Source organism: Schistocerca nitens, chromosome 11 (assembly GCF_023898315.1).
Source record: "Schistocerca nitens isolate TAMUIC-IGC-003100 chromosome 11, iqSchNite1.1, whole genome shotgun sequence".
Classification (NCBI taxonomy): domain Eukaryota; kingdom Metazoa; phylum Arthropoda; class Insecta; order Orthoptera; family Acrididae; genus Schistocerca; species Schistocerca nitens.
This window is the reverse complement of record NC_064624.1, coordinates 106005175-106031341: the sequence shown is the minus strand read 5'-3', so window position 1 is coordinate 106031341 and position 26167 is coordinate 106005175. Positions and strand designations below refer to the sequence as shown.

Genomic DNA, 26167 nt, shown 5'->3' with positions numbered 1-26167 from the left:
TGGATGGCCAGATGTGGATTTGAACTGTCATCCTCCCAAATTCGAGTCCCATTTGTTAACTGTTGTGCCACTTCACTTGGTTTGAGGGAGAGACTGGTTCTCCAGTACTTAGAGTTAGGAGATGAAATAATAGCTTCTTCAAAAATTGCAACAGAAACCTTACCTGAGTGCGTATTCTTGAAATCCCTCGAAGCCACAAAACCCGACTCCGAGGAAGCATCGGTTCACTCGGGCTCGGAAGGACCTTATGGTGAGCTTTGTGCCTGCCACGAACCCGCCTGCAAATTTGGTTTATTATTTTCATCAATTGCAGTGCTTTCTGTACTCCAAATATTTCATGCCTTAGAAGTCTGGTTCTGGATGCATTACCAAAGCATAGTAAATGTTCCTCTCACAACCTCAAATACTACAAATAACTGTTTTAAATGATAACAGAGAATGGGTGCTAATCTGAGATTAATAACAGACAGCTGGGATCATAATATCTGGACCTTAGAAGCAAAACTAAACTCAAGTGTAAAAGGTTTTTTTCATGATAGAAACATTCTATTCAATGGCCCAAACTTAATGGCACAGTAAAGATGGCAGATGAACAGGCCTGTTGCAGCAAAGACTCACATTATAGAATTTTGAAAAGTTAAAAATTACTTATGGGAACCAGAAATAGACATAAATGGAAAAATTGTGGTAAAAATTTCTTGTTGTCTACCTGGGTGACAAATTGAAATAGGCTGTACAGAACTATATTATTAAATGGCTGAAACCGTCACATGGTTCCAGTAGCTGCTTTCTTACGTAACAATTTCCTGATGAAACAAAAATTTGATTTTAGGTACTTCATGTAACTACTGACTGAATTTAAAATGTTAAAATATTGTCATAATCTAATAATTAAGATGCATAATCTTACATTAAAGATCTAAACCAACAACTCAAGCATTAAAGTTAGAAACTGTGTATAGGCCTTGAGACAGTATAGCTCACAACATGAACATTACTCACAATGTTTTCATCCAGTATTTGAGAATGAAAGCATTTAGGGACTTCTGAGAACTTTACATGCAATTTCAAACTTTTTGAAACTTTTCTCCCTGTGCAAGGAAGTGAAAGAATAAAAATTTACCACTTACTATATTTTTGCTGTTCATGCAGTAAAACTTCAACATCAGGCATGACATTTTAATTTATTACTTATTTACAAACTTTATCTGCAACACATTTTGCAGACAGTATCCACATACATGGTGTAACAAAAAGGTATGGCTAAACTTTCAGGAACATGTCTTACCCACAGAGGAATAAAATGCATTATATAGAAATGAATTATTTCCAGGTTAGAGCTCATTTTCCACTTCTCTTCATAATCAATCATGAGAAATACACAGAAAAAGAACCAGCAATACATGAAATGTTCCCTTATATGACATGTTCAAATATCCTCTTTGTTGTATGTGGCTAGAAAGAACTTCAAGTTAGTAAGACTACAGCTGAGCCACTGAGCCTCTTTGGCTGTAAGAATGATCTGTACTACTCGGATCAACTGAGAGAAGATCACTCCCCACGTTTCACTCAGATGCGTAAATGATTCTGTTGTGCAAGAGACTGAATGATATGAATAGAATGGCCCTTGTAAATGAGTCCCAGGTGTTGGTTCATATAACAAGCATCACATTTAGTATTAAAAGGGGGTTCCATCTAACTACTGAATTAAAAGCCTTGGATGACAAAGTATGCTCAATCATGGGCGAGCCCTTACATTTCCGACCAAGTGTTATATTACTGAACCTGATCAAGTTTAGAAGCTATGGACCAAAAGTCACCTGACTGCTTTTCCTCCCCAGTTCTCCTGGGCTGCAATCTAACCCCACCATAGTTAATGAGTTGGAGGGGCAAGTGCTTCATAAAGCGGTGTCTATAGCCAGCCACTAGTCGTCACTCATAATGTGATTGACTGACTTTTAGAAAAACACGTGTGTCCTCTGCCATACTTACAATGAAAGAATGTACACTTTTCAGTGTCTCCAGGTCTCATTGTCTCCTTCCATTTCTCTATCCAAAGAGAACAAAAATTCAATCTTTCCTCTCTGCTCTGCACAAAACCCATGCAAAAGAACACACTATCAATCAGAATGCTCTGTTAAAGACATGGTAGAGAGATATTTTCTATAACAGTGACCCAACATCATGCCTAGTAAGTGTTTTATAACTTATCCAATTAGCTGTCTTCACATGCATGCAATTTTGAGAAAAGTGAACTCCACATTCCCACTTCTCAGATGTGTACTTACATCATCCAGTGGGCTGTTTTCCCACATCCAAAATTTCTAGAAAATGGTAGACTGAACTAAAATTTAAATTTTTTTAGAATATCCAATGGGCTTCCTTCCTGCTTTACAAGAGAGAGAAGTCTTTACTATATAGGGAGTGGCATCAGCCTGTTCCACTTCCTCCCCCACATGGGGAGAAGAAAAATTTTTAATATCAAACAGTCACTGGGTTTCTCAAGAGAATAACTCCCAACCAGCCTGGGACCCAATATTTTACTAGGAAAAGTGTTACTAGTGAAAATCAACATTCCAGGTGTTCTTTGAGCAGGTGATTTGACTTTTAAAATAATTTATTCTGGTCTGGCCTGATGCATGACATGGTTCACTAATCTGGCTCTTTTTGACAGACCCTAGGACCTCACACTTTGTGGCTATGTGCCACACTGGCGCCAGTCCAGACAATACAGGGCCCTGCAACTGCTACCAGATGGTCAGTATCCCGCCGTTGCCGCTGATCCCAGTGGTTTGGTTCTAAAAAGCTGCACAATAAGAGCATGATATGCAACAATTATCTACTGAGATAAAGAGAAATTAATATTTGTGATAGTGGTTCGATAATTGCAGTCACTAATATCACCCATATTATCAGCATCAGATATTCATCAACCGGTAAAAACATTATAGGGATTTTGATAAAATGCATCAAAAGCAATGTTATACCAAATGTGTCATTCATACTCATTCTGACTTGAGGCTGGTACCTGTGCTCAAGCATTTATTTAAATTTACACAAAATTAAAGGAAAGTAAATAAAAAAGCTTACATATTCCATTCATTTGCTGAAAGAAAAAAACCTTGAAATAGTTGTTAGTTTAATTTGTGTTCCACAACCACTCCCTCTTTTATACTTGTCGGGTACAGCTAAACTGGTGGCTGTCCGACTTTTGCTTGACGTGATTCGGAAGAATGAAGACCTTCAGTTGAGTAATAATAACTTTATTGCGGCGCGTATCTGACGACGCCCGGCATGTGTGGACAGTTCGGGGCTATAAAATTTTGCTTCCGATCTATACAGAGGATCCTCAATCCTCGGGAACTTCTGTAGTTAGGAGAGAAAATAGTATCCGTCCACACAAGTCAGGAGACAAGGAACTACTATCTAACTCTAAAAAACAAGGAATAATAATCATAAGAAACAGAACGTATATAAAAGTTATAAAACACAGCGCCTCTAGAGGCTGGGCGCGGAACTACACAGCGTCGCTACATCACTGTACTGAAACACGCGCACAGCACACACACACACACTGGCGAGCTTGAAATAGCGCGCGGCAGCGTCGCTACATACTGATGATGGCTCCACAAACCTCTAGGTTTACTCCAACCACTCCCTTAACAATTGACAATAGGTCATTTTCATCCACTAGTAGTATAGTCCATCAATCACACTTACAATCACACTGAATGATAAACGACCATTCCAACCCTAACACAAAATAAACGATTAGTCTTAAACTAAACACAGATATTCAAGTTCCCAACAAGGGCCAAAACAGTTGACACAGAGAATGACCAACAGTAAAGAATCAGCTGATGTTTAAAACAGAAAAATTAAGAGTTCTTAAAAAGCCAGAAAACTCATTTTTGCAATAGCATTCAACATCTAAATAACTATTATTTATTATTACTAAATCTATACAGGTCATTTTAATAAACTGCAGCATATGGGTGCAAATTCTTATACTGAGACTTTATTTTTACCACTGCTCTTAAGGAGGTTCTTTATTTGCAGTAACAGTAATGTAACACAATATATCAGTGAGAGGCAGTCAATAAGAAGAATATCATAGTTTAAGTCTATACAAAACAAATGTAAATCAAACCTAATAAAAGGTGGGTGAGGCATACAGATTACAGTTACATTTCTTTACACTTATTTCTGGTACAGTCTGACTGAAAAGAAAACACACACAAATTTAACACTTCTTTGACCCATCTCTCATCAAGTGTACTGAGTTTTGGCAGATGCTATTATCCACAAATACAGACACACAAACAGCTGGTTGTGATAGTGGGTGGGGTGGGAAACAGTTTGGACAGGGATGGGACATAGGACATAGATGGTGACCTGGACAAGATAGCTTCCCTGACTCACGGCGTCAATGTACACTTTATTGAGCAGTTCCGGCGTCATGATCAACCACACCTTGACGGAGCTGTGAGGTGAATCAATGTGGGGTTAGGGATGGCTCTGAGGGCAGCAAACTTTGCTACTGTTTCTCAGGTGCCTGTCAGGACTATGGAGTTTCACTAAGCATAGCCTAAACCTAAACATGACTGGGAAGGGAAGGTTGGTACAGCTGATTCATGAACGTATAGGGTTGGACCTTGGGTCACACATGGTCAAATACCTGTTGTTATAGGTAGAAGTATGTCTTTTTTAGGATAAATCCAGACAACAGGTCCCCCTGCTTAAAGAGTATCTCTAGCAGTTTAAAAAATACTGAAACAATCACTCACAAGACAGATTTTAACACTTCAACTGTCACACATACCAGATGTCACATAGAAAAACAAACCATTGCAAAGAGTAACATGGGAAATTTTACAGACTTAACAATCCTCCATCAAAATATGCAATCAATAAAAAATAAAATACAACTATTAGAATTTGAGCTCCAATCTTTGAAGTGTACAGTAGTTTGTGTTACTGAGCACTGGTGTAGAGACACAGAAATCCAACATGTAGTATTATCATTGTATGATATGGCAAACTCTCTCTGCAGAATTGCTTCAAGGGGTGGAAGATCATGCATTTATATCAGAAAAGGAACACAATTCAAATCAAGACATGACCTCAGTACAGTAAGTGGAGACAAACACTTTGAAATATCAACTATTGAATTAACAGGGCTTGATATCACCAAGAAATTAATCATTTTGTGTGTGTATAGATCTCCCAGTGGTAGTGTGGACATTTTTTTCAATAAATTAACGGAAATTCTCGATAAAGTCCCAAGTACAAAGGTCAGCATAATTCTGTGTGGGGACATTAACATCAACACTAATATAAATGAATCCAGCAGCACCCTCATAAATATCCTTCAAGGTTTTGGCATGTCCATATTGGTCAATAGTGCAACAAGGGTTGCTACAATGACTCCATCAGTAATTGCCCATGTGGCCGCAAATATTAACAGGGAAGAATGTGATATAACTAAAAAATCTCGGACTACCAGACCATCTCTGTCAAATAACAACAGTAAAATCAGGCACTGAGTCATTCCCTAAACTACAAGCCTACAAACGACATCCATCAGAAATCAAAATAAAAGATTTTTAAAAAAGAACTAGCAAAACAAAGTTGGGATGAAGTGTATAAGGAAACCAATGTGAATAAGAAATTCTCTAAATTCTCCACATTAATTAAACTGAACTTTGAAAAGGCATTTCCAAACATATGCAGGTCTGTATCAACATCACACAAAAGCAGATGGATAACAGCAGGTATTAAGAAGTCCTCCCAAACACTTAAATACCTCAGTTCCATGAAAAAGAGTCGCAATGATCCAGAATTCTTAAATTTCTATCATAGATACAAAAAGATCTACAGGAAGGTGCTGATTGCTGCAAAAAAGTCATTTAATGGCAAAATAATATATAATGCAGAGAATAAAAGCAAAGCAGTCTCGGATGTTCTAAAAAAGGAAACAGGGGAGAGGCAAACAAATGCAGAATAATGTACTGCTAAGGGAGGGAGATAAGGTAATAAATGATCCACAACACTTAGCAAACTATGTAAAAGAGAATTTTTCAAGTATTGCAGAGAAGTTACAGCAAAAATTCCCCAAAACAAACATAACACCTGTAAATAATGTTGCACTAAATACAATGATGTTACTTCCAACCACAGAGAATGCAGTCAATAAAACTGTTCAAAAACTAAAAAATAAAAAGTCAATAGGCTTAGATGAAGTACCAATGTATGTAATAAAACAATGCATAGAGATTATACAAGGCCCCTTAATAAATATAGTAAATGAATCCTTCACATCAGGGACAGTTTCAGAGCAGTTAAAACAGGCAAGAGTTGTACCTTTGCTTAAGAAAGGTAATGCAGAAGACATAGAAAACTACCTGCCCATTTCCCTGCTGTCACCATTCTCAAAAATAATAGAAGCAATTATGAAAGACAGATTAATGAATTACCTGAATAAATACAATCTTTTAAGGAAATCACAGTTTGGTTTCTGAAGGGGCAAAAATACAGAGTTGGCCATAGTAGAATTCACAAAAGTTGTACTTGATGCTCTTGATATAGATGAGTGTGACACAGGCATATTTTTGGATCTTTCTAAGGCCTTTGATACAGTTGACTATCAGGTTCTATTAAATAAATTAGAAGCATTAGGAATAAGATGGGAAGCTAATGACTGGTTTCGATCATACCTATCAGATAGGGTACAACGAGTAGAGATAACACTTACTTCAAATACATCTAAACATTTAGTAAAACACTTATCAGAACCAAAATACATTAATATAAGGGTTCTGCAAGGTAGCATATTAGGACCAATACTATTCCTGATATACATCAATGACTTTCCCAGTAGTGTAACTCATGGTGAAAAAATTCTCTTTGCTGATGACAGCAATATTATAGTCACTGAGAAAACAAGAGAACTCCTTGCAGAGAAAGCAAATGAAACTCTCAAGGAAGTTTACAATTGGTCAATAAGCAATAAAGTGACACTGAACATAAATAAAACTAATGCCATGAATTTCAGTTTGAAGAGGGAAAATGACAATGTTAAATTAAATATAGATGGCACCTCTATAGACTGTGTAGCAAATGAAAAATTTCTAGGAATGAATGTTGATTCTCAGTTGAAGTGGCGTGAACACACAAAGGTACTTGCAAACAGAATATCAGCAGGTTATGCCCCTAGACTCCTATCATCAGTGTGTAACATGCAGTGTCTTTTAGTTACATACTATTCATATGTACACTCAGTTCTCAGATATGGCATTCTGTTTTGGGGAACAAATGCATAAAACATGAACATAATTTTCAAACTCCAGAAAACAGCCATAAGAATAATTACCAATAATAGTAGTCGAGCTCATTGTAAAGATCTGTTCAAAACACTGGGGATTTTAACTGCATCGTGCAAATACATTTATCAGTCAGTTGTACACATCGAAAATAACATTTGTAATTACTGCACAAACGGCTCTGTCCATGACCATGGAACAAGAGCTAGACTCAACTTACATTTACCAAGAAAAAATAAACAAAAAACTCAAAACAGCATTTTCTATGAAGGAATAAAACTGTACAATAAATTACCAAATGAGATTAAAGAAATTGCAAAAATACACCTATTTAAAAAGTCAACTAAAAAGTACTTGTTATGCAATACATTTTATACATTGAAGGCTTACTTAGATAAAACACATTTGGGGTTTGGTAAAATGGTTCAAATGGCTCTGAGCACTATGGGACTCAACATCTGAGGTCAAAAGTCCCCTAGAACTTAGAACTACTTAAACCTAACTAACCTAAGGACATCACACACATCCATGCCTGAGGCAGGATTCGAACCTGCGACCGCAGCGGTAGTGTGGTTCCAGACTGAAGTGCCTAGACCTGCTCGGCCAACCCGGCTGGCGTGGTTTGGTAAAAAAAAGTTATACAAATAAATAATAATAAAGATAATAAAATATCCAACATTCTTCATAACACTATGTGTTTTTTTCCTTTTCTATAAATACTTACCCAACACTGACACCTCTTTCTCTTTCTGAGCTCAACATCTCACTCATTATAGAGGGATGCTGGCTCAGTTTTTCACGATAGCAAATGGTAAGTTTTGGTACAGAAAATGGCCCAGAGATCACCAGTGTATGTGTGTGTGTGTTTGTGTGTGTAGTGAGTGAAGTGTTATGAAACAATGTGTGTATAATGTGCACAGTGACTGATAGTGAGATATGAGTGAACAGTGTGGCATTACATTATTTAATAAGTTACTTGTAAAAAAAGTATTGTATACCAGCAGTAAATCTAATGATTGTCTCTAACTAGAAGTCTATAAATGTACGTGCATACGAATTAGCTTATTTTAAATTGGCCTACAGTTGTAAATACTTTGACATGTCCTATATCCTTGTAAAAAGAGATCTACAGATGAATAAAGCTACTACTACTACAGATTAACATCTTCTAGCATCACTTCTGCAGTGCCATGGATTCAGCATCATCAAGCCGAAATCTCAGACAAGTCTCTGAGGGTGTGTCCAGCCAAGTGCCTCATCACCGTGTTTGCATGAGGGATCGGAGTAGTTGGCACAATGTCTGAAGCAGAAAAAGGAGGCTTATGTGGCCACTTTCATTGTTAGTGGCCTGGAGTTGGTAGTTTTCAATAAGGGAAAGACAAATGTGGGGTACAGCGCTACTACGTGTGGTAGATCATCCCAGATGGCGTCATCAAATGAGGATTGGGGTTTAACAACTTGTCGACATTGAGGTTCAGATGAAGAAATGCTTCTGCAATAGTTTACTCATCAGTGAGAGGCACATGGTTCTTATTAAGAGAAACAAAAGGACAATCACTTGTGGGGTAGCATTACTAGACATGGTAAATTGACCAGTGTGCTCTACTTGGAAATGAAAGACACTTGAGTAATTCTTGAGATTGCAATTGTCCACCTTGTTGATAGGCTAACATGCATGCTGCCTGTGAACGTGGGAGGTCAGGGCAAGCAACCTCGCACTGCTCTGACACGTGCCACAGTGTGTCTCCAAAGACTATCAATTCCATGGGCATGGCCCTCTGGAACCTGCATGACGACCCAGTCCAGAAGAGATGCCATGTTACACTGGTAGTGTGCTGGTCAGCACTTTTCTGGCCCCCAACGGGTACATCGGTGAGTTAGTACCTCCTCCTTGAGACCCGTCATTCAGGTGCTGTTGTCCTTTCACCCAATCCCCTTGCGAAAGCGAGAGTCGAGGCTGCCAAAATCCTAGTGTGGCCAAGTTCTCTCTCTCTTTGTGTGTGTAATCAGTGCTGGATCTACCCTCGATTGTAGAGTGGCACCCTCCTCTTCTGGGTTGCAATCCAGATGTCTGCCAACGACACGCCTCCCACAATCACCAGTGTATGTGTTACTTTGTGTTTCACCATTTACAAAGAACTTATCATAACAATCACTAATATTGTTTTATGTAATACTTTACATATAAAATGAGATAAAAACTTCCTATAGAGACACACTGAATGAAACTGTTATACCAACTTAGCAAAATCATTGACAGTTCAAATATAACTATTAAATATGAAAACAAAATTCTGCCTGGCAGAGGTTAGCCTGCACTGTACAACAGTCCTGACATTAAGCACATCTACACCCACATAATTACTAAACAGAAGAAAGAGAAGTAGATTCAGATGTTTTGCCTGTCTATATTTTAATTCTACTTGTGGAACTTGTAATTTGCCAAAATAATTTTGTGCTTTGTGTTACAGGTCATGTGTTTCCTCAACTCATTATAGATAGAATTACAGCCAACTGTAAATCTAAAAGGTATGGATATGATAGCTTAGTGTACAATGATGTTATATGTATTGTATGTGCAAGAGTGTTCAATAAGTAATGAAACATTTTTTTCTCTGCCAGTTTTGGGTGAAAAAATGGGGAATTTTTTGTGGGACATCATGGAAAATTCCTGCTTCAATTCCCCTAGTTTCACACAGTTCTGATGGATGGCAGCACTACATGTAGCCTTTAAAATGGTGTCCGTAATGGAGGTACATTCCAAGCAGAGAGCTGTAATTGAGATTCTTTTGGCAGAAGACCAGAGTGTCACAGACACTCATAGGTGCTTGCACGATGTCTATGGAAACCTGGCAATGAAGAAAAGTACAGCTAGTCATTAAGGGAGGCATCTATCATCATTGCCACAAGGCCACGCAGGCCTGTCTGATCTCCTGCATGCTGGCTGACCCTCAGGAAATTGAAGAAATGACTTCAGCGAGTTCAATGTCACTTAAATGCAAATGAACTCCTTCTCCACGAGAATGCATGGCTTCACACAAGTCTGTGGATCAAAAGGACAAAACTTCAGTGGAGTGTTCTTTCTAATCCACCCTACAGCCTGGATCTCATACCTACCAACTTCTATTTGTTTGGCCCAGTGAAAGACACATTCCACAGGAAGCAATACATGGATGACAGGGAGGTTATCAATGCTGCAAGACGTCAGCTTTGATGCGACCTTGTTGTGATGGTGACAGATGCCTAGCCCAATGACTCAATGTGCTTTTGCTCATTGCCAGGTCTCAATAGACATCTTGCAAGCACCTGTGAATGTCTGTGATGCTTTGGTTTTCTGCCAAAAGAAAGCATACAGGCATTCAGGCCATCCCAGCAACGAGGCATTAGGCTGTCACATTGAATGGACATGATGTTGAAAATATGGTTTGTAGACAAAAGAGTGGGGTGTAATATGGTGCATTGGAATCCTGAATAAAACCAACCTGCTTTCAGAAAAAAGGTGTTGTATTACTTATTGAATGCATGTTGTATTTGGTTGTAATGAGAGAAAGATTCAAGAGGCAGCAAGAAGCTACTGTTTCTGGTGGTGCCTGAATGCTCTCATAACAACATAACAGACAGCAAAGATGAAGTACAGTTGGATGGACTTGGCCACTATTGCACATCACAGCAACTGCATTTAATAATCTATACATTATTAAAAGTGGCCCAATGCAGTTCATTTATTTGTGTTAATGGCTCCAACATGCTTTTATATTGTTGTAATGGCAGAGCAGTTGTGGACAGAAATGAGTGTCGAAGTTATATGAGTACATATCACTCTGTACAGGATCAACTTGTAAGGACACTGTTTCAGAAAGCTCAACCCGAATGTTGAATTATTGATGGTATTCATGCTAAAGTCAAAATAAATAGTGAGTTCAGTGAAGTTTTACTGTGGTTCTGTAGAGTAACTTGTGTGACAAAGCTCATCAGAAAGGGAGAAAATTCAGATTAGATCTTGTGCAGCTTTGGAGAGCTACTCAGGCATACTTATTTGGTTTGTATCCAAAAGTCATTTTATCAAGAGCTGCCAAAGGTGGTGTGGAAAATATGATTGGTAGTTATTTGGAGTTGGCTTGGTTTCAGATTCTGTTCCAGTTTTCAAAACTAGTGTACTGTTGCAAATGTTCTTGTAGGGAGAGCTGTTTTGATTTACTGGTGATTGTGGTATATGGACTGGACCTATTTGACTGTGTGATACTGCTTGGTTAACCCATGAGGCACCGCCTTATTGTAGCACTGTCCGTGTGGGTGGGAGAGTTTGTGTGCTCCAAGGAAGCTGAGAGCTATATCGGTGATAGTGTAGCTACTGGCAGGTCCAACCTAGCCGAGCAGGTCTCAGCAGAGGAGCCAGACAAAGTGTGCCTCACAATGACTTGTCTTATATCCTATATATCCTATTCCCTACCCTCTCCTCAGTTACCATTCCTTTTCTGTCTCTAATTACCTTAACACACCACTGCCTTGTGGTTGGTCTCAGGAGGGATGAAGGCTAAGGGAGAAAACCCTGAAAGAAATTCTGGAGTGGGGCCCCAAAGGTGGTAGGAAGGCGCACTACGTCCCCTTCCGGCAGCTCCTGCAACCGAAGTGATACCAGACGTATTAGCTTGCCTTTCCTCTGGATATTATCATTTATGTCCAGAGGGAGACCATGATGATTGGGCAACTCATGAGTCTTCATATTTATCGCTCAGGCTTGTAGCATCCTGGAGAGGACACTTCAGCGACATCCAAGGACTTCGGCAAAATACGGGAAGAGGCAGTTACCGGTTATAAGCTCTGTCTGATTGGCATAAGACTCGAGTGCCAGGGGTCACTTCTGACGGTGGGAGAGATCATTGCATCTCATTGGACAGCTACCACCCGCCTCAAGCTGGGCAGCCCCCAGCCAATAAGGTGCTGCCCCGCCACTATCCGCCTGCTTCACAGGGCGTGTGGAGCTTAGAAGTAATCTTTGACAAGCGGGTTGATATAGTACACCTACCAACAACAAAAATGAAATAATAAAGAAATCAATATTTCGTATTGCCACCTGGAATGTTAGGACCATGTGTCCAAGGTACATTGACGATGCCCAAGAGGTTGATTTCATCCGTAAGACTGCCGTAATTGACAGAGAGCTCCATCATTTGAATGTTGACATCGCGGGACTGCAGGAGACGCGGCTTCCAGATGCGGGCTCTATCAGGGAGAATAATTACACATTCTTCTGGCAGGGGAAGTCTCAAGACGAGCCAAGACTTCATGGTGTAGGATTTGCTGTTAAAAACACCCTCCTGGACTGTACTGTGCCACCGTCCGGTGGAACAGAGCGAATTATTGCTTTCAAAATATGCTCCTCAAGTGGCACTGTCAACATCCTAAATGTATATGCTCACACCTTATCATCCAGCATGGAAGAGAAAGATCTGTTTTATGATTTACTCAGCGACAGAATAGCCAAGGTACCTAGCACCGAGACACTGTATATTCTAGGGGACTTTAATGCTAGAGTTGGATCAGATAATGACATATGGCCGAATTGCCTGGGACATCATGGGGTGGGAAAAATGAATGAAAATGGCCAGAGACTGCTTGAAGTTTGCTGCTTTTATGGACTCTGTATTACAAACACATATTTCCAGCTTAAGGATCAGCACAAGGTGTCTTGGAGACACCCGCACTCTCATCACTGGCATCAACTTGACTTAGTCATAGCTAGGTGTATTGGTCTCAAAAAAGTGCTACTGACACGAAGTTATCATAGTGCTGATTGCAACATTGACCAGGCCCTGGTGGTGTGCACATTGAGGCTCACTCCTAAGAAATGTCACCACGCTGAACTGAGAGGTCATCCCCGTATCAACACAGATCATGTTCATGACACACAAAGAAAGCAGGATTTTGCCAGTAATTTTGAAGGTGCTTTCCCAGGAAACATGCAAGCAGAAAGGAATGTTGATAAGAAATGGGCAAAACACTCGGGTGCAATCTATAACTCAGCAGTATTGGCCTATGGAATAAAAGGAAAAAGAAATAAGGACTGGTACAAGCAAAATTTTGAAGAAATGGAACCAGTCACTGAGGCTAAACGGAAAGCCCTCCTTGCTTACAAAACAAACCCAAATGAAAGAACTTGAGATGACCTATGAAAAGCAAAGAACAGGGCACAGCAAACATCCAGGAGATGCGCAAATAACTACTGGCTGAATTTATGTGCAGGTATACAGAAAGTGACCGATTCTGGGGATGCTAAGGCAATGTACAATGGTATCAAGAAAGCAATTGGACCAACTGTCAGAAAAACAGCTCCTCTGAAGTCCAAGATGGGTGAAGTCATTACTGATGAAGGCAAACAAATGGAACGCTGGGTTGAACACTACCTCGAGTTGTATGCAATCGAAATCAAAGTTAGCAAGGATGCATGTGACGCCATCAAACAAATGCCAGTTATAGAAGAACTAGATGCAATGCCTACTATGGAAGAACTTAGTAGAGAAATAGATTCTCTTGCTAACGGAAAGGCCCCAGGTGAAGATGGGATCCCTGCAGAGGTTATTAAGTATAACAAGTCTGTTCTTCTCAAACATTTATATTCACTTATCACAACCAGTTGGGAAGAAGGTTATGTCCCGATGAGCATGCGGAATTCGAGGATAGTTACTCTATATAAACAGAAAGGGAACAGAAGTGACTGTAACAATTACCGAGACATTTCATTACTAAGTGTAGCTGGGAAAGCTTATGCAAGAGTCATCCTAATGCGATTACAAATCTTAGCTTCCTGAATCTACCCAGAATCTCAGTGTGGCTTCAGGTCCGGCCGATCAACTGTAGATATGATCTTCTCCTTAAGACAGCTACAAGAGAAATGTCGTGAGCAGCAGAGGCCACTTTATATTGCTTTCATTGACCTTGTTAAAGCGTTTGATTTAGTGAGCAGAAATGGGCTTTTCAAACTGTTGCAGAAGATTGGATGCCCACCTGAACTACTACAGGTAATTGTCTCTTTCCATGAGAAAACACAAGCAACAATCTGCTTCAACGGTAATACATCAGAAGCATTCCCTGTTAATAGCGGTGTGAAACAGGGGTGTGTGTTAGCTCCCACATTATTTGGGATTTTCTTTTCCCTTCTGCTCAGATTTGCCTTTGAAGACTGTGAGGAGGGAGTGTATCTACATACGAGGTCTGATGGAAATCTTTTCAACATTGCTCGCCTCAAGGCCAAGACCAAAGTAAATACAGTTGTTATCCGTGAGTTGTTATATGCGGACAATGCAGCTCTTGTAGCGAACACAGAAGATGAGCTGCAGTATATAATCAACAAATTGTCAAATGCCTGTGAAAAATTTGGGCTACTCATCAGCCTTCAAAAGACTAAGATCATGGCGCAGAGCACTACCAACCTTCCATTCATCAGCATTGATGGATATCCTCTCCAGGTAGTTGATGACTTTACCTACTTGGGATCCACAATATGTAGCAACTTGTCCATGGATGCTGAAATTACTAACAGAATTGCAAAGGCATCATCTGTCATGGCTAGATTGAAAAACAGAGTATGGAACAATGGACTGCTTACCACAAAAACTAAATTAAAAGTCTACAATGCTTGTGTTATAAGCACCCTTCTCTATAGCTGTGAGACATGGACAACTCTTTCTAGGCACAAATCTCGACTCAACAGTTTCCATCTCTGCTGTCTCCGGAAGATCCTTCAGATCTCTTGGGGAGATAGAGTACCCAACACTGAAGTCTTTCATCGTGCAAGCACAACCAGCATCTTTGCACTCCTGAGTCATCGATGTCTAAGACGGTTGGGACATGTCAGGTGCATGGATCCTGAACGGATACCGAAACAACTGCTGTACGGAGAACTTCAGGAGGGTGTGAGGCCAGTGGGATGACCGCATCTTCATTTCAAGGATGACTGCAAGAGAGACCTGACCGAGACCAGAATCAATCCAAGTCGCTGGGAAAGCATTGCAGATGACCGTGTCAAATGGCGAGTAACTGTGCGCAACGGTGTCTCAGAGGACGAACACACACAGGAACAAATCGGGAAGAGGATAAAGCTAAGAGACAGAGCGGCTTCTGTTCGAAGTCCCTCAAATTTCACATGTCCAAACTGCAGTAGGGACTGCCACTCTCGAGTGGGACTTTTTAGCCACAGCAGACGCTGCAGACTCTGAACCAAGCATGCTACACCATCATCCCTCAAGGATGGACGGATGCCATTATAACCCACTAGCAATCAAGATCTAAGCCCATCAGTTTGTTAATATTGGGCCTGAAGGAACCATTAATTGGCATGAAGAATAGTGTAAACACTCACTTGGAAAATATTTGGAGTGATGTCTATATAAAATAAACAACTGGGTAAAAGTATTGTAGAGTAGATGCCAATGGCTGAAGAGGCTTAGCTTTGATAAATCCTGTTTCATTTAGAGTCAAAGTGGTAATGGCAAATTGGTATTTATTTTTTTAATTTTTATGTTGATTAACAGGTCAACTCAGTGACAGATTAGATGGAACATGGGCATTCATGCACAATTGTGTATTATATGCAAGAGGCTATTTTTGAATAAACTGCACTTGAGGTGGAAGTTTAAAAAAGAAAATTAACAGTCTCAATTTGTTATTTTACAAGTTGTAAATAGCCTTTTGGTCCCCGTATTTTACCCCTACTTCCTTCAGAATTTCAAGAGAGTATTCCAGTCAACAACATCAAAAGTTTTCTCTAAGTCTACAAATGCTGTAACCGTAGGTTTACCTTTCCTTAACCCAGCTTCTAAAATAAATTGAAGGTTTAGTATTGTCTTGTGTGTTCCTACAATTCTCTGGAATCCAAACTGTCTTCCCTGAGGTTGGCTTCTACCTGTTTCTTCTTTCTTCTGTGAAGAATTGATGTTAGTATTGTGTGACCATGGCTTATTCAACTGATAGTTGGTAATACTCATACCTATCAGCACCTGCTTTCTTTGGAATTGGAACAATTACATTCCTCTTGAAGTCTGACACATCTTGCACATCAGATTGAAGATTTTTGTCATGGCTGGATTTCTCAATGCTGTCAGTAGTTCTGACAGAATGTCGTCTACTCCCACAGCCTAGTTTCAATTTAGGTCTTTCAATGCTCTGTCAAATTGTTCTTGCAGTATCATATTTATCCTCTCCTCTTCATCTACATCCACTTCCCATTCTATAATATTGTCTTCAAGTTCACCTCTCTTGTATAGGCTTTCTATATACGCCTTCCGCCTTTCGGCTCTTCCTTCTTTGCTTAGGGCTGGTTTACTGTCTAAGCTCTTGATATTGATTCAGCTGCTTCTCTGTCCTCCAAAGACCTCTTTAATTTTCCTGTAGGAGCATCTGTCTTTCCAATAGTGATATATGCTTCTAAATGCTAACTTCTGTCCTTCACCCATTCCTCCTTAGCCATTTTGCACTTCCTGTCACTCTAACTTTTTAGACATTTGTATTCACTTTCACCAGCCTCATTTGTAGCATTTTTTTTATTTCTCCTATCATCAGTTAAATTCAGTATCTCTTGTGCTATCTTTTTACTTATTTGATTCTCTGCTGCCTTCACTATTTCACCTCTCAAAGCCACCCATTTGCCTTATACTGTATCCCTTTCTCCTGCTCTTGTCAAGCAATGCCTAATACTCCCTCTGAAACTCTCTATGACCTCTCGTCCTTCAACTTACCCATGCCCCATCTCTTCAATTTCCTACCTTTATGCAGTTTCTTCAGTTTTAATCTACAGTTAATAATGAATAAAATGTGGTCAGAATTTATCTCCGCTCCTGAAAATGTTTCACAGTTCAAGAACTGATTCTAAGATCTTTGCCTTACCATTATTCAGCCAATTGGAAACTTTCCAGTGTCTCCAGGTACCTTCCACATATACAGCCTTCTTTTATGATTCTTAAAACCAATTGTTAGCGATGATTAAATTATGCTCTGTTCAAAATTCCACAAGGCAACTTCCTCTTTCATTTGTTTCCCAAGTCCGTATTTTCCTACTATCAAATTCCAGTCCATCATCACAACTGAACTGTCATCTCCCTTAACTATCTGAATAACGTCTTTTATCTCATCATACATTTCTTCAATCTCTTCATCATCTGTGGAGCTACTTGGCATATAAACTTGCACTATGGTGGTGTGTGTGCGACTCATGTCTATCTTACAATCTTAGCTAAAATAACGCATTTACTATGTATGCTGTTCATAGTAGCTTAACGATGTTCCTATTTTATCATTCATTATTAAACTCCAGCATTATCTATTGCTTACAAATAACACAAATCCTCTCTTACTCTGAGCTCCTAAAGAAAAAAAAAGAAAGGGTAAAATTTCTGTGCTACCATAATACATAATATAGATTTACATCTATACGGTCAACACAAATTCAGAAATACACTCATTACTCCACTCAACAACCAAACATTTGACACACATGGAATTTATATAGTGTCTTATCAACCTCTATCATTAATCACATCCACCTTTAGCATCAAGGGAAATAATGTGACTATTCAAAAGGAAACCTAAATGCTACAACACAATTATAAACATTATATTTGGCATGCCTTTAGTGACCTCTCCATTGACTTCCTCTGTTATTACCATGTCTAGCATCATGTGACGCAAGTCACATGGACTCATACCTGTGTTTCACTGTTTCCTTGGATTAATAAGAGAAACCCAATTATCCTTTTGACCATGTCTGACCAATTTCATTTCAAATCTAACAGGACACATCAATTCATCACATGAATTTCTCTGGAAAAAATGTATGTTAGACCCCTGTATCCCATATGTTACAAAATAAAATTCTTTCATTTTATGTTAGTCTTTGTAAATGGTACAGTACTTTCTAAATGCGTATTTTGAAAACAACTCTTAAAAGAGTAGAGAACTAAAAAAAATATAACTTGCACATGAATCATTTTGCATAGAGCTTTGTGTTTGGTTTGAACTTTTTGTTAGATACAATGTTAGTGAAGAAATGCAGGGTGAGGTGTGTGGACTATGAAAAAAGACATGAGAAAGTGGTACTTAAGAATAGTGAAAAACACTTCACAAAAGAATTTGGATATGCCCACTGTGGGCATCCATTGCGAGATGACATGCTTAATATTGCTCTGGAATATTACCTACGTGATGACAAAGACTGCAGCAAGTAAAGTCCTTACCAAGCTGATGTTATCTATGTTACTGAAAATGGTGAAAAAGTTAGATACCTGACAAGGTTAGTAAGAGAAGCATATCTACTAATGAAAAAGGAGAACACAAATTTAAAAACTAGTCTCACAAAATGCTACTCCTTATGACCAAAATGGGTAAAATACCAGCCAGTGAAGGAAGCATGCCCATGTATTTACTGCTCTGATTTAAAACTTACTTGTTTCACCTTAGGAATATGGCAGCAAGAGAGGGGAAGAAAACCAATGTGCACTCTGTGTGCATACCGGGGGAGTCATTCCAGATGTGGAAAGGGTCCTTCTGGATACCATGAAGGGTACATGGTGCACCCACCTGCAGGTGGTCGCTCATGTTGGCAACAGTGATGTGTGTTGCTACGGATTGAAGGAAATCCTCTCTGCCTTCCGGTGACTATCTGACTTGGTGAAGACTGCCAGTCTCGCTAGTGGGATGAAAGCAGAGTTCACCATTTGCAGCATCGTCGACAGGACTGACTGCAGACCTTTGGTACAGAGCCGAGTGGAGGGTCTGAATCAGAGGCTGAGACAGTTCTGCGGCCGTGTGGGCTGCAGATTCCTCGACTTGCCATAGGGTGATGGGGTTTCAGGTTCCGCTGGATAGGTCAGGAGTCCACTACACACAGCAGGCGGCTACATGGGTAGCAGGGGTTGTGTGCGGTTTTTTAGGTTAGGTGGCCTCAGGCAGGTACAGAAAGGGCAACAGCCTCAAAGGGTGTGGGGCAAAGTCAGGACATGTGGGGACCAAGCAGCAATCGGTATTGTAATTGTAAACTGTCGAAGCTGCATTGGTAAAGTACCAGAACTTCAAGTGCTGATAGAAAGCACCAAAGCTGAAATCGTTATAGGTACGGAAAGCTGGATGAAGCCAGAGATAAATTCTGCTAAAATATTTACAAAGGCACAGACGGTGTTTAGAAAGGATAGATTGCATGCAACCGGTGGTGGCGTGTTTGTCGTTGTTAGTAGTAGTTTATCCCGTAGTGAAGTAGAAGTGGATAGTTCCCGTGAATTATTATGGGTGGAGGTTACACTCAACAACCGAGCTAGGTTAATAATTGGCTCCTTTTACCGACCTCCCAACTCAGCAGCATTAGTGGCAGAACAACTGAGAGAAAATCTGGAATACATTTCACATAAATTTTCTCAGTATGTTATAGTCTTAGGTGGAGATTTCAATTTACCAAATGGTTCAAATGCCTCTGAGCACTATGGGACTCAACTTCTGAGGTCATTAGTCCCCTAGAACTTAGAACTAGTTAAACCTAGCTAACCTAAGGACATCACAAACATCCGTGCCCGAGGCAGGATTCGAACCTGCGACCGTAGCGGTCTTGCGGTTCCAGACTGCAGCGCCTAGAACCGCACGGCCACTTCAGCCGGCTTCAATTTACCAGATATGGACTGGGACACTCAGATGTTTAGGACAGATGGTAGGGACAGAGCTTCGAGAGACATTATACTGAGTGCACTGTCCGAAAATTACCTCGAGCAATTAAACAGAGAACCGACTCGTGGAGATAACATCTTGGACCTACTGATAACAAACAGACCGAAACTTTTTGACTCTGTAAGTGCAGAACAGGGAATCAGTGATCATAAGGCCACTGCAGCATCCCTGAATATGGAAGTAAATAGGAATATAAAAAAAGGGAGGAAGGTTTATCTATTTAGCAAGAGTAATAGAAGGCAGATTTCAGACTACCCAACAGATCAAAGTGAAAATTTCTGTTCCGACACTGACAATGTTGAGTGTTTATGGAAAAAGTTCAAGGCAATCTTAAGTGGCTCGAAACACCATATCCAGAAACTCTGGGATGATGATGGCATTGAAACAGAGGATGACACGCGTAAAGCTGAAATACTAAACACCTTTTTCCAAAGCTGTTTCACAGAGGAAGACCACATTGCAGTTCCTTCTCTAAATCCTTGCACAAACGAAAAAATGGCTGACATTGAAATAAGTGTCCAAGGAATAGAAAAGCAACTGAAATCACTCAACACAGGAAAGTCCACTGGACCTGACGGGATACCAATTCAATTCTACACAAAGTACGCGAAAGAACTTGCCCCCCTTCTAACAGCCGTGTACCGCAAGTCTCTAGAGAAGGTTCCAAATGATTGGAAAAGAGCACAGGTAGTCCCAGTCTTCAAGAAGGGTCGTTGAGCAGATGCGCAAAACTATAGACCTATATCTCTGACATCAATCTGTTGTAGAATTTTAGAACATGTTTTTTGCTTGTGTATCATGTCATTTCTGGAAACCCAGAATCTACTCTGTAGGAATCAACATGGATTCCAGAAACAGCGATTGTGTGAGACCCAACTCGCTTTATTTGTTCATGAGACCCAGAAAATATTAGACACAGGCTCCCAGGTAGATGCCATTTTCCTTGACTTCCGGAAGGTGTTTGATACAGTTCCGCAGTGTCGCCTGATAAACAAAGTAAGAGCCTACGGAATATCGGACCAGGTATGTGGCTGGATTGAAGAGTTTTTAGCAACAGAACACAGCATGTTGTTCTCAATGGAGAGACATCTACAGACGTTAAAGTAACCTCTGGCGTGCCACAGGGGAGTGTTATGGGACCATTGCTTTTCATAATATATATAAATGACCTAGTAGATAGTATCGGAAGTTCCATGCGGCTTTCGCGGATAATGCTGTAGTACACAGAGAAGTTGCAGCATTAGAAAATTGCAGCGAAATGCAGGAAGATCTGCAACCGATAGGCACTTGGTGCAGGGAGTGGCAACTGACCCTTAACATAGACAAATGTAATGTATTGCGAATACATAGAAAGAAGGATCCTTTATTGTATGATTATATGATAGCGGAACAAACACTGGTAGTAGTTAGTTCTGTAAAATATCTGGGAGTTGTGTACGGAACGGTTTGAAGTGGAATGATCATATAAAATTAATTGTTGGTAAGGTGGGTGCCAGGTTGAGATTCATTGGGAGAGTTCTTAGAAAATGTTGTCCATCAACAAAGGAGGTAGCTTACAAAACACTCGTTCGACCTATACTTGAGTATTGCTCATCAGTGTGGGATCCATACCAGGTCGGGTTGACGGAGGAGATAGAGAAGATCCAAAGAAGAGCAGCGCGTTTCGTCACAGGGTTATTTGGTAAGCATGACAACGTTATGGAGATGTTTAGCAAACTCAAGTGGCGGACTCTGCAAGAGAGGCGCTCTGCATCACGGTGTAACTTGCTGTCCAGGTTTCAAGAGGGTGCGTTTCTGAATTAGGTATCGAACATGTTGCGTCCCCCTACTTATACCTCCCGAGGAGATCATGAATGTAAAATTAGAGAGATTGGAGTGCGCACGGAGGCTTTCTGGCAGTCGTTCTTCCTGCGAACCATACGTGACTGGAACAGGAAAGGGAGGTCATGACAGTGGCACGTAAAGAGCCCTCCGCCACACACCGTTGGGTGGCTTGCGGAGTATAAATGTAGATGTAGATGTACATCGTAGCATAAGGAAGTACACAGAGATGGATCTGATGCTTTTGTGTACATGTCAAGAGCTGCAAGATAAAATCTTTCAGGATACTGACAATGTTGCAACCTGTGCATTGTGGGAAGGAGGACAGTTGGTGAATAAGACAGTGGAGCTAGGGAAGCTTGTTACCAAGGTTAGTCATTGGGTCATGAAATGAGCTCATCATATCTACAGAATTCAGAGACAGGCCACAGCAGAAGTAAAATCAGCCACATTGTAGAACATTGATGCATTCATTCTTCATTTTGCCTTTGCTAAGAACTGATCTGTTGTGTTGTTTTTCAGAACAATGTTCAAAGTAACCACTGGCATCCATCACAAACATCAATATTCACATATGTTGAAACTTCATTTCTTATGTGTATGACATTCAGTGGCGGGTGGGACAAATAGTTAGCGTCTCTCACAAGCTGCAAGATGTAATTGTGTCCTTTACGACACATCATGGTCAAGCAACGTGTTTTGAATGACCAGCATCAACAGATCAGTGCACAGTTCTCATTTCCAAAGTACTGGTCTATTGGATCATCCTAGCCCATGTGCAAATTCAGCTCATCTACGCAAGTTCAATGAGAAGCAATGCAAAAACAGTGAAGTCTTTTCAACATTGCAGGGTTGACTGTTGCAGTGTAGGCAATTTTAATTTGTGGAATGTCACAAAGAAGTAAAATCATGGTAGAAAACAATAAAAATTACTGAGTAATATCAAAAAAAGAAAAATGTATTATACAAAGCTTATTTTCTATTTTTTTTTTTAATGCTTGAACAAAATGGACAACTGTTTTCCCACTCACTTATAAGGTCGTAAAATAGTTATTTTGACTAAGATATACCAGTTTTGCATTACATTTACTCAACATCAGCTCAATTTCAATTTTTAAGTGTCCAAGGATTTTTTGACATTGAGAGTAGCTATGTCTAATACAAAATTTCTCAAATTTTGTATTGCATATGTATCTTCCATAAATACAATGATCAAATCACATACTACACACTTTTTAGAATATTCAGGATGGGGGTTTAGAGAAAATAATTTACAAATAATAATAAAAAAATTCAGATTCTCTCATCATTATGTAGAAATATTTTGATGGTTTAAGAATTTCAGGCACTAATCTCATAGCTGACAATTAGCAGTCTTTCCACTTCATCATTTTTCAAGACAGTTAACATCCTGTGACTATTCATGTTTTTGAAACATAATTTTGAAGTTTCCTAAAGTTACAGTTTTTTATAGTTTATTTGTGTGTTGTTAATCATGTATGAAAGTACTGCGAACAAGGTTTTTATTAAAAATAAATTCAGATCTCTATCACATATAGTCTTTTATTACAATTTTTTAGTTTTCCCTTTTGTTACATTTTGACAAATATTCCCATTTAGAGAGATTTATAATTTTTTAACAAATTATCAGAAAATCAAAACAGTTTAGTTTTTGAGAGGTGTCTTGAGGAACTTCAACGCATATTTTATTCGGAAAACTTTGAAGTAATGTGACACATTAACTATTGACCTGTATGATTTGAGATGAAATCTCCCGTCCATCCTCTTTTCCACAGCTCACATACCATATCTCTTGCAATAGGCCTTGGAAATCTTCAAGATTGTTCTTACACTACTCAGCAAGAACCAATTAATAGTTGATGGGTAACATTTTGTAACATAAACCTATTGACTTCTAAAGGGCTGAATGGCATGTCAACAAACTAATTTTTCCTTATTATCTCTTTCAGAAATTTTAGTGAACTATGGGAGTCAGCTTCTGGACAATTATCATATCTTGTGTGATTCTTTCTTTCACCACACTAGGCCAACAACCAATCAAGGAGGAGGAGGAGATTAGTGTTTAACATCCCGTCGACAACGAGGTCATTAGAGACGGAGCGCAAGCTCGGGTGAGGGAAGGATGGGGAAGGAAATCGGCCGTGCCCTTTCATAGGAACCATCCCGGCATTTGCCTGGAGGGATTTAGGGAAATCACGGAAAACCTAAATCAGGATGGCCGGAGACGGGATTGAACCGTCGTCCTCCCGAATGCGAGAACAACCAGTCAAGAAAGTGCCCTTGAACTCCTCATATGATGTGCATTGTAATGTTGCTGGTGACATTTTCATCACTGATTTGCAGTTGAGGTAACCAACAGAAATTCCAAACATCACACTAGTAGCCACGAAGGTGGCAAAGACTGGCCAAACTCCTCTGTCCAAGCTTTTGGGTGTGATTCATTATCATCATCCTTATAGACTTGGAATTTTCACACTTAGAGGAAGTGCTTATGGTCAAAAGATTCCTCTCATTATCTTTGCTTAGACAAGAGTAGTGGGACCGATGACCTTTGCAGTCTGGTCCCTTTAATCTTTAAACCAACCAACCAACCAACAAGAGCAGTGACTGAATTCCCTGGTTTCCACTACTGGTGTCCAACACCTCCCTTCTGGCGAATCCTAAATGTCTGCTCAATCACCTCATGGCTGCTGGACCAGAGCCGATTTTCAAGTTCCTCTGATACATGAAGCACTGGCTCCTCTACCCTATTCATTTGACCTCTGATGGCATCAACATGGTTCTGTTGCTCCTCATATCACTGCTCTACAATGCCAACCAGTTAATGCATTAATGGAATTTGCTGCAGTTGAGTACAAATTTTGAGCAGACGAACCTCTTTCTGAGTAGTCTTTTTTTGTTTATTCAATTAGCTTATTCAATGGGTCCTTTTTCATTCTGGTCACTCAATTTTTTCATGAAGCCAAGAAATAGATCTAAATTATGTTAACAGAATCTTCCGTCGGTTCTTGGTAGTACAACATTATAATAAATGGAAAACACCAGTTTGCTATTGTTCTACAATATATATATATATATATATATATATATATATATATATATATATATATATATATATATATATATAAAAAGAAAGATGATGAGACTTACCAAACAAAAGCGCTGGCAGGTCGATAGACACACAAACAAACACAAATATACACACAAAATTCAAGCTTTCGCAACAAACTGTTGCCTCATCAGGAAAGAGGGAAGGAGAGGGAAAGACGAAAGGATGTGGGTTTTAAGGGAGAGGGTAAGGAGTCATTCCAATCCCGTGTGTGTGCGAGTGTATACCTGTCCTTTTTTCCCCCTAAGGAAAGTCTTTCCGCTCCCGGGATTGGAATGACTCCTTACCCTCTCCCTTAAAACCCACATCCTTTCGTCTTTCCCTCTCCTTCCCTCTTTCCTGATGAGGCAACAGTTTGTTGCGAAAGCTTGAATTTTGTGTGTATATATATATATATATATATATATATATATATATATATATATATATATATATATATATTACAAATGTCAGTAGATGGCCTCGTAAGCCGAAAACCGATTAACAAAAAAAAGTAATATTGTAGAACAGAAGCAAACTGGTCTAAATTATCTTTATTTTCAAAGGGCCCTGCCAATAATGACTAGGTTGGCTCGATTGAGCATTTTCTGGCAGTATGGGTTTTCCATTCATGCTGACGATATCACTGCTTTTGGAGATACCCACTTACCCATCTGAATCAAGACCACCCTCTTCTCTTGCTTGCTCACATTGATGCTTTCTATCGGAAAAATATCCTGTTCTTTGGCTACCTATCCTAATCAGTCCACAGCCCAATGACACAACAGTGGCTCTACAACAACAAGTACAGGACATGTGAATTACTATAGAGATATAAGTAAATTAAGACATGTTAGCTACTCGATCTTTGCGATCGACGGTAAAACCAACATTATCAGCACTAGATATCCATCAACTAGATGTAATGAATCAAAATACAATGATATATGAGACATGTCAGAATATATGAGACATGTCAGACCACCACAAGTAATGGTCACGTTTCAAGTTTTAATTCTTAGCCTCACTGCCAGTGTTTGTTTGACATGTGACTCATTACATCACTTGTGCTGATATGCGACTAACTTCACTGCTTACATTGACAAGTGACCATCATCACTGCACTACAAGTATCTAGCACATAGCATCAACTTTTCAGTGTTCATCATGGATTAGGTTTCTGGTACAGTGCAATGGAAGTGTGCTCAAA

General features: G+C 39.6%; 1 protein-coding gene across 1 annotated transcript in view; it reads right to left on the bottom strand.

Moving 5' to 3' along the window:
• LOC126213343 (plasma membrane calcium-transporting ATPase 3-like) overlaps nt 1-26167 on the bottom strand; it is a 548976-nt gene that overhangs the window by 4679 nt on the left and 518130 nt on the right. The window contains exon 21 of the mRNA XM_049941041.1: nt 164-278. Coding sequence (XP_049796998.1) covers nt 164-278 — 115 coding nt within the window. The remainder of the gene's footprint in view (nt 1-163; nt 279-26167) is intronic.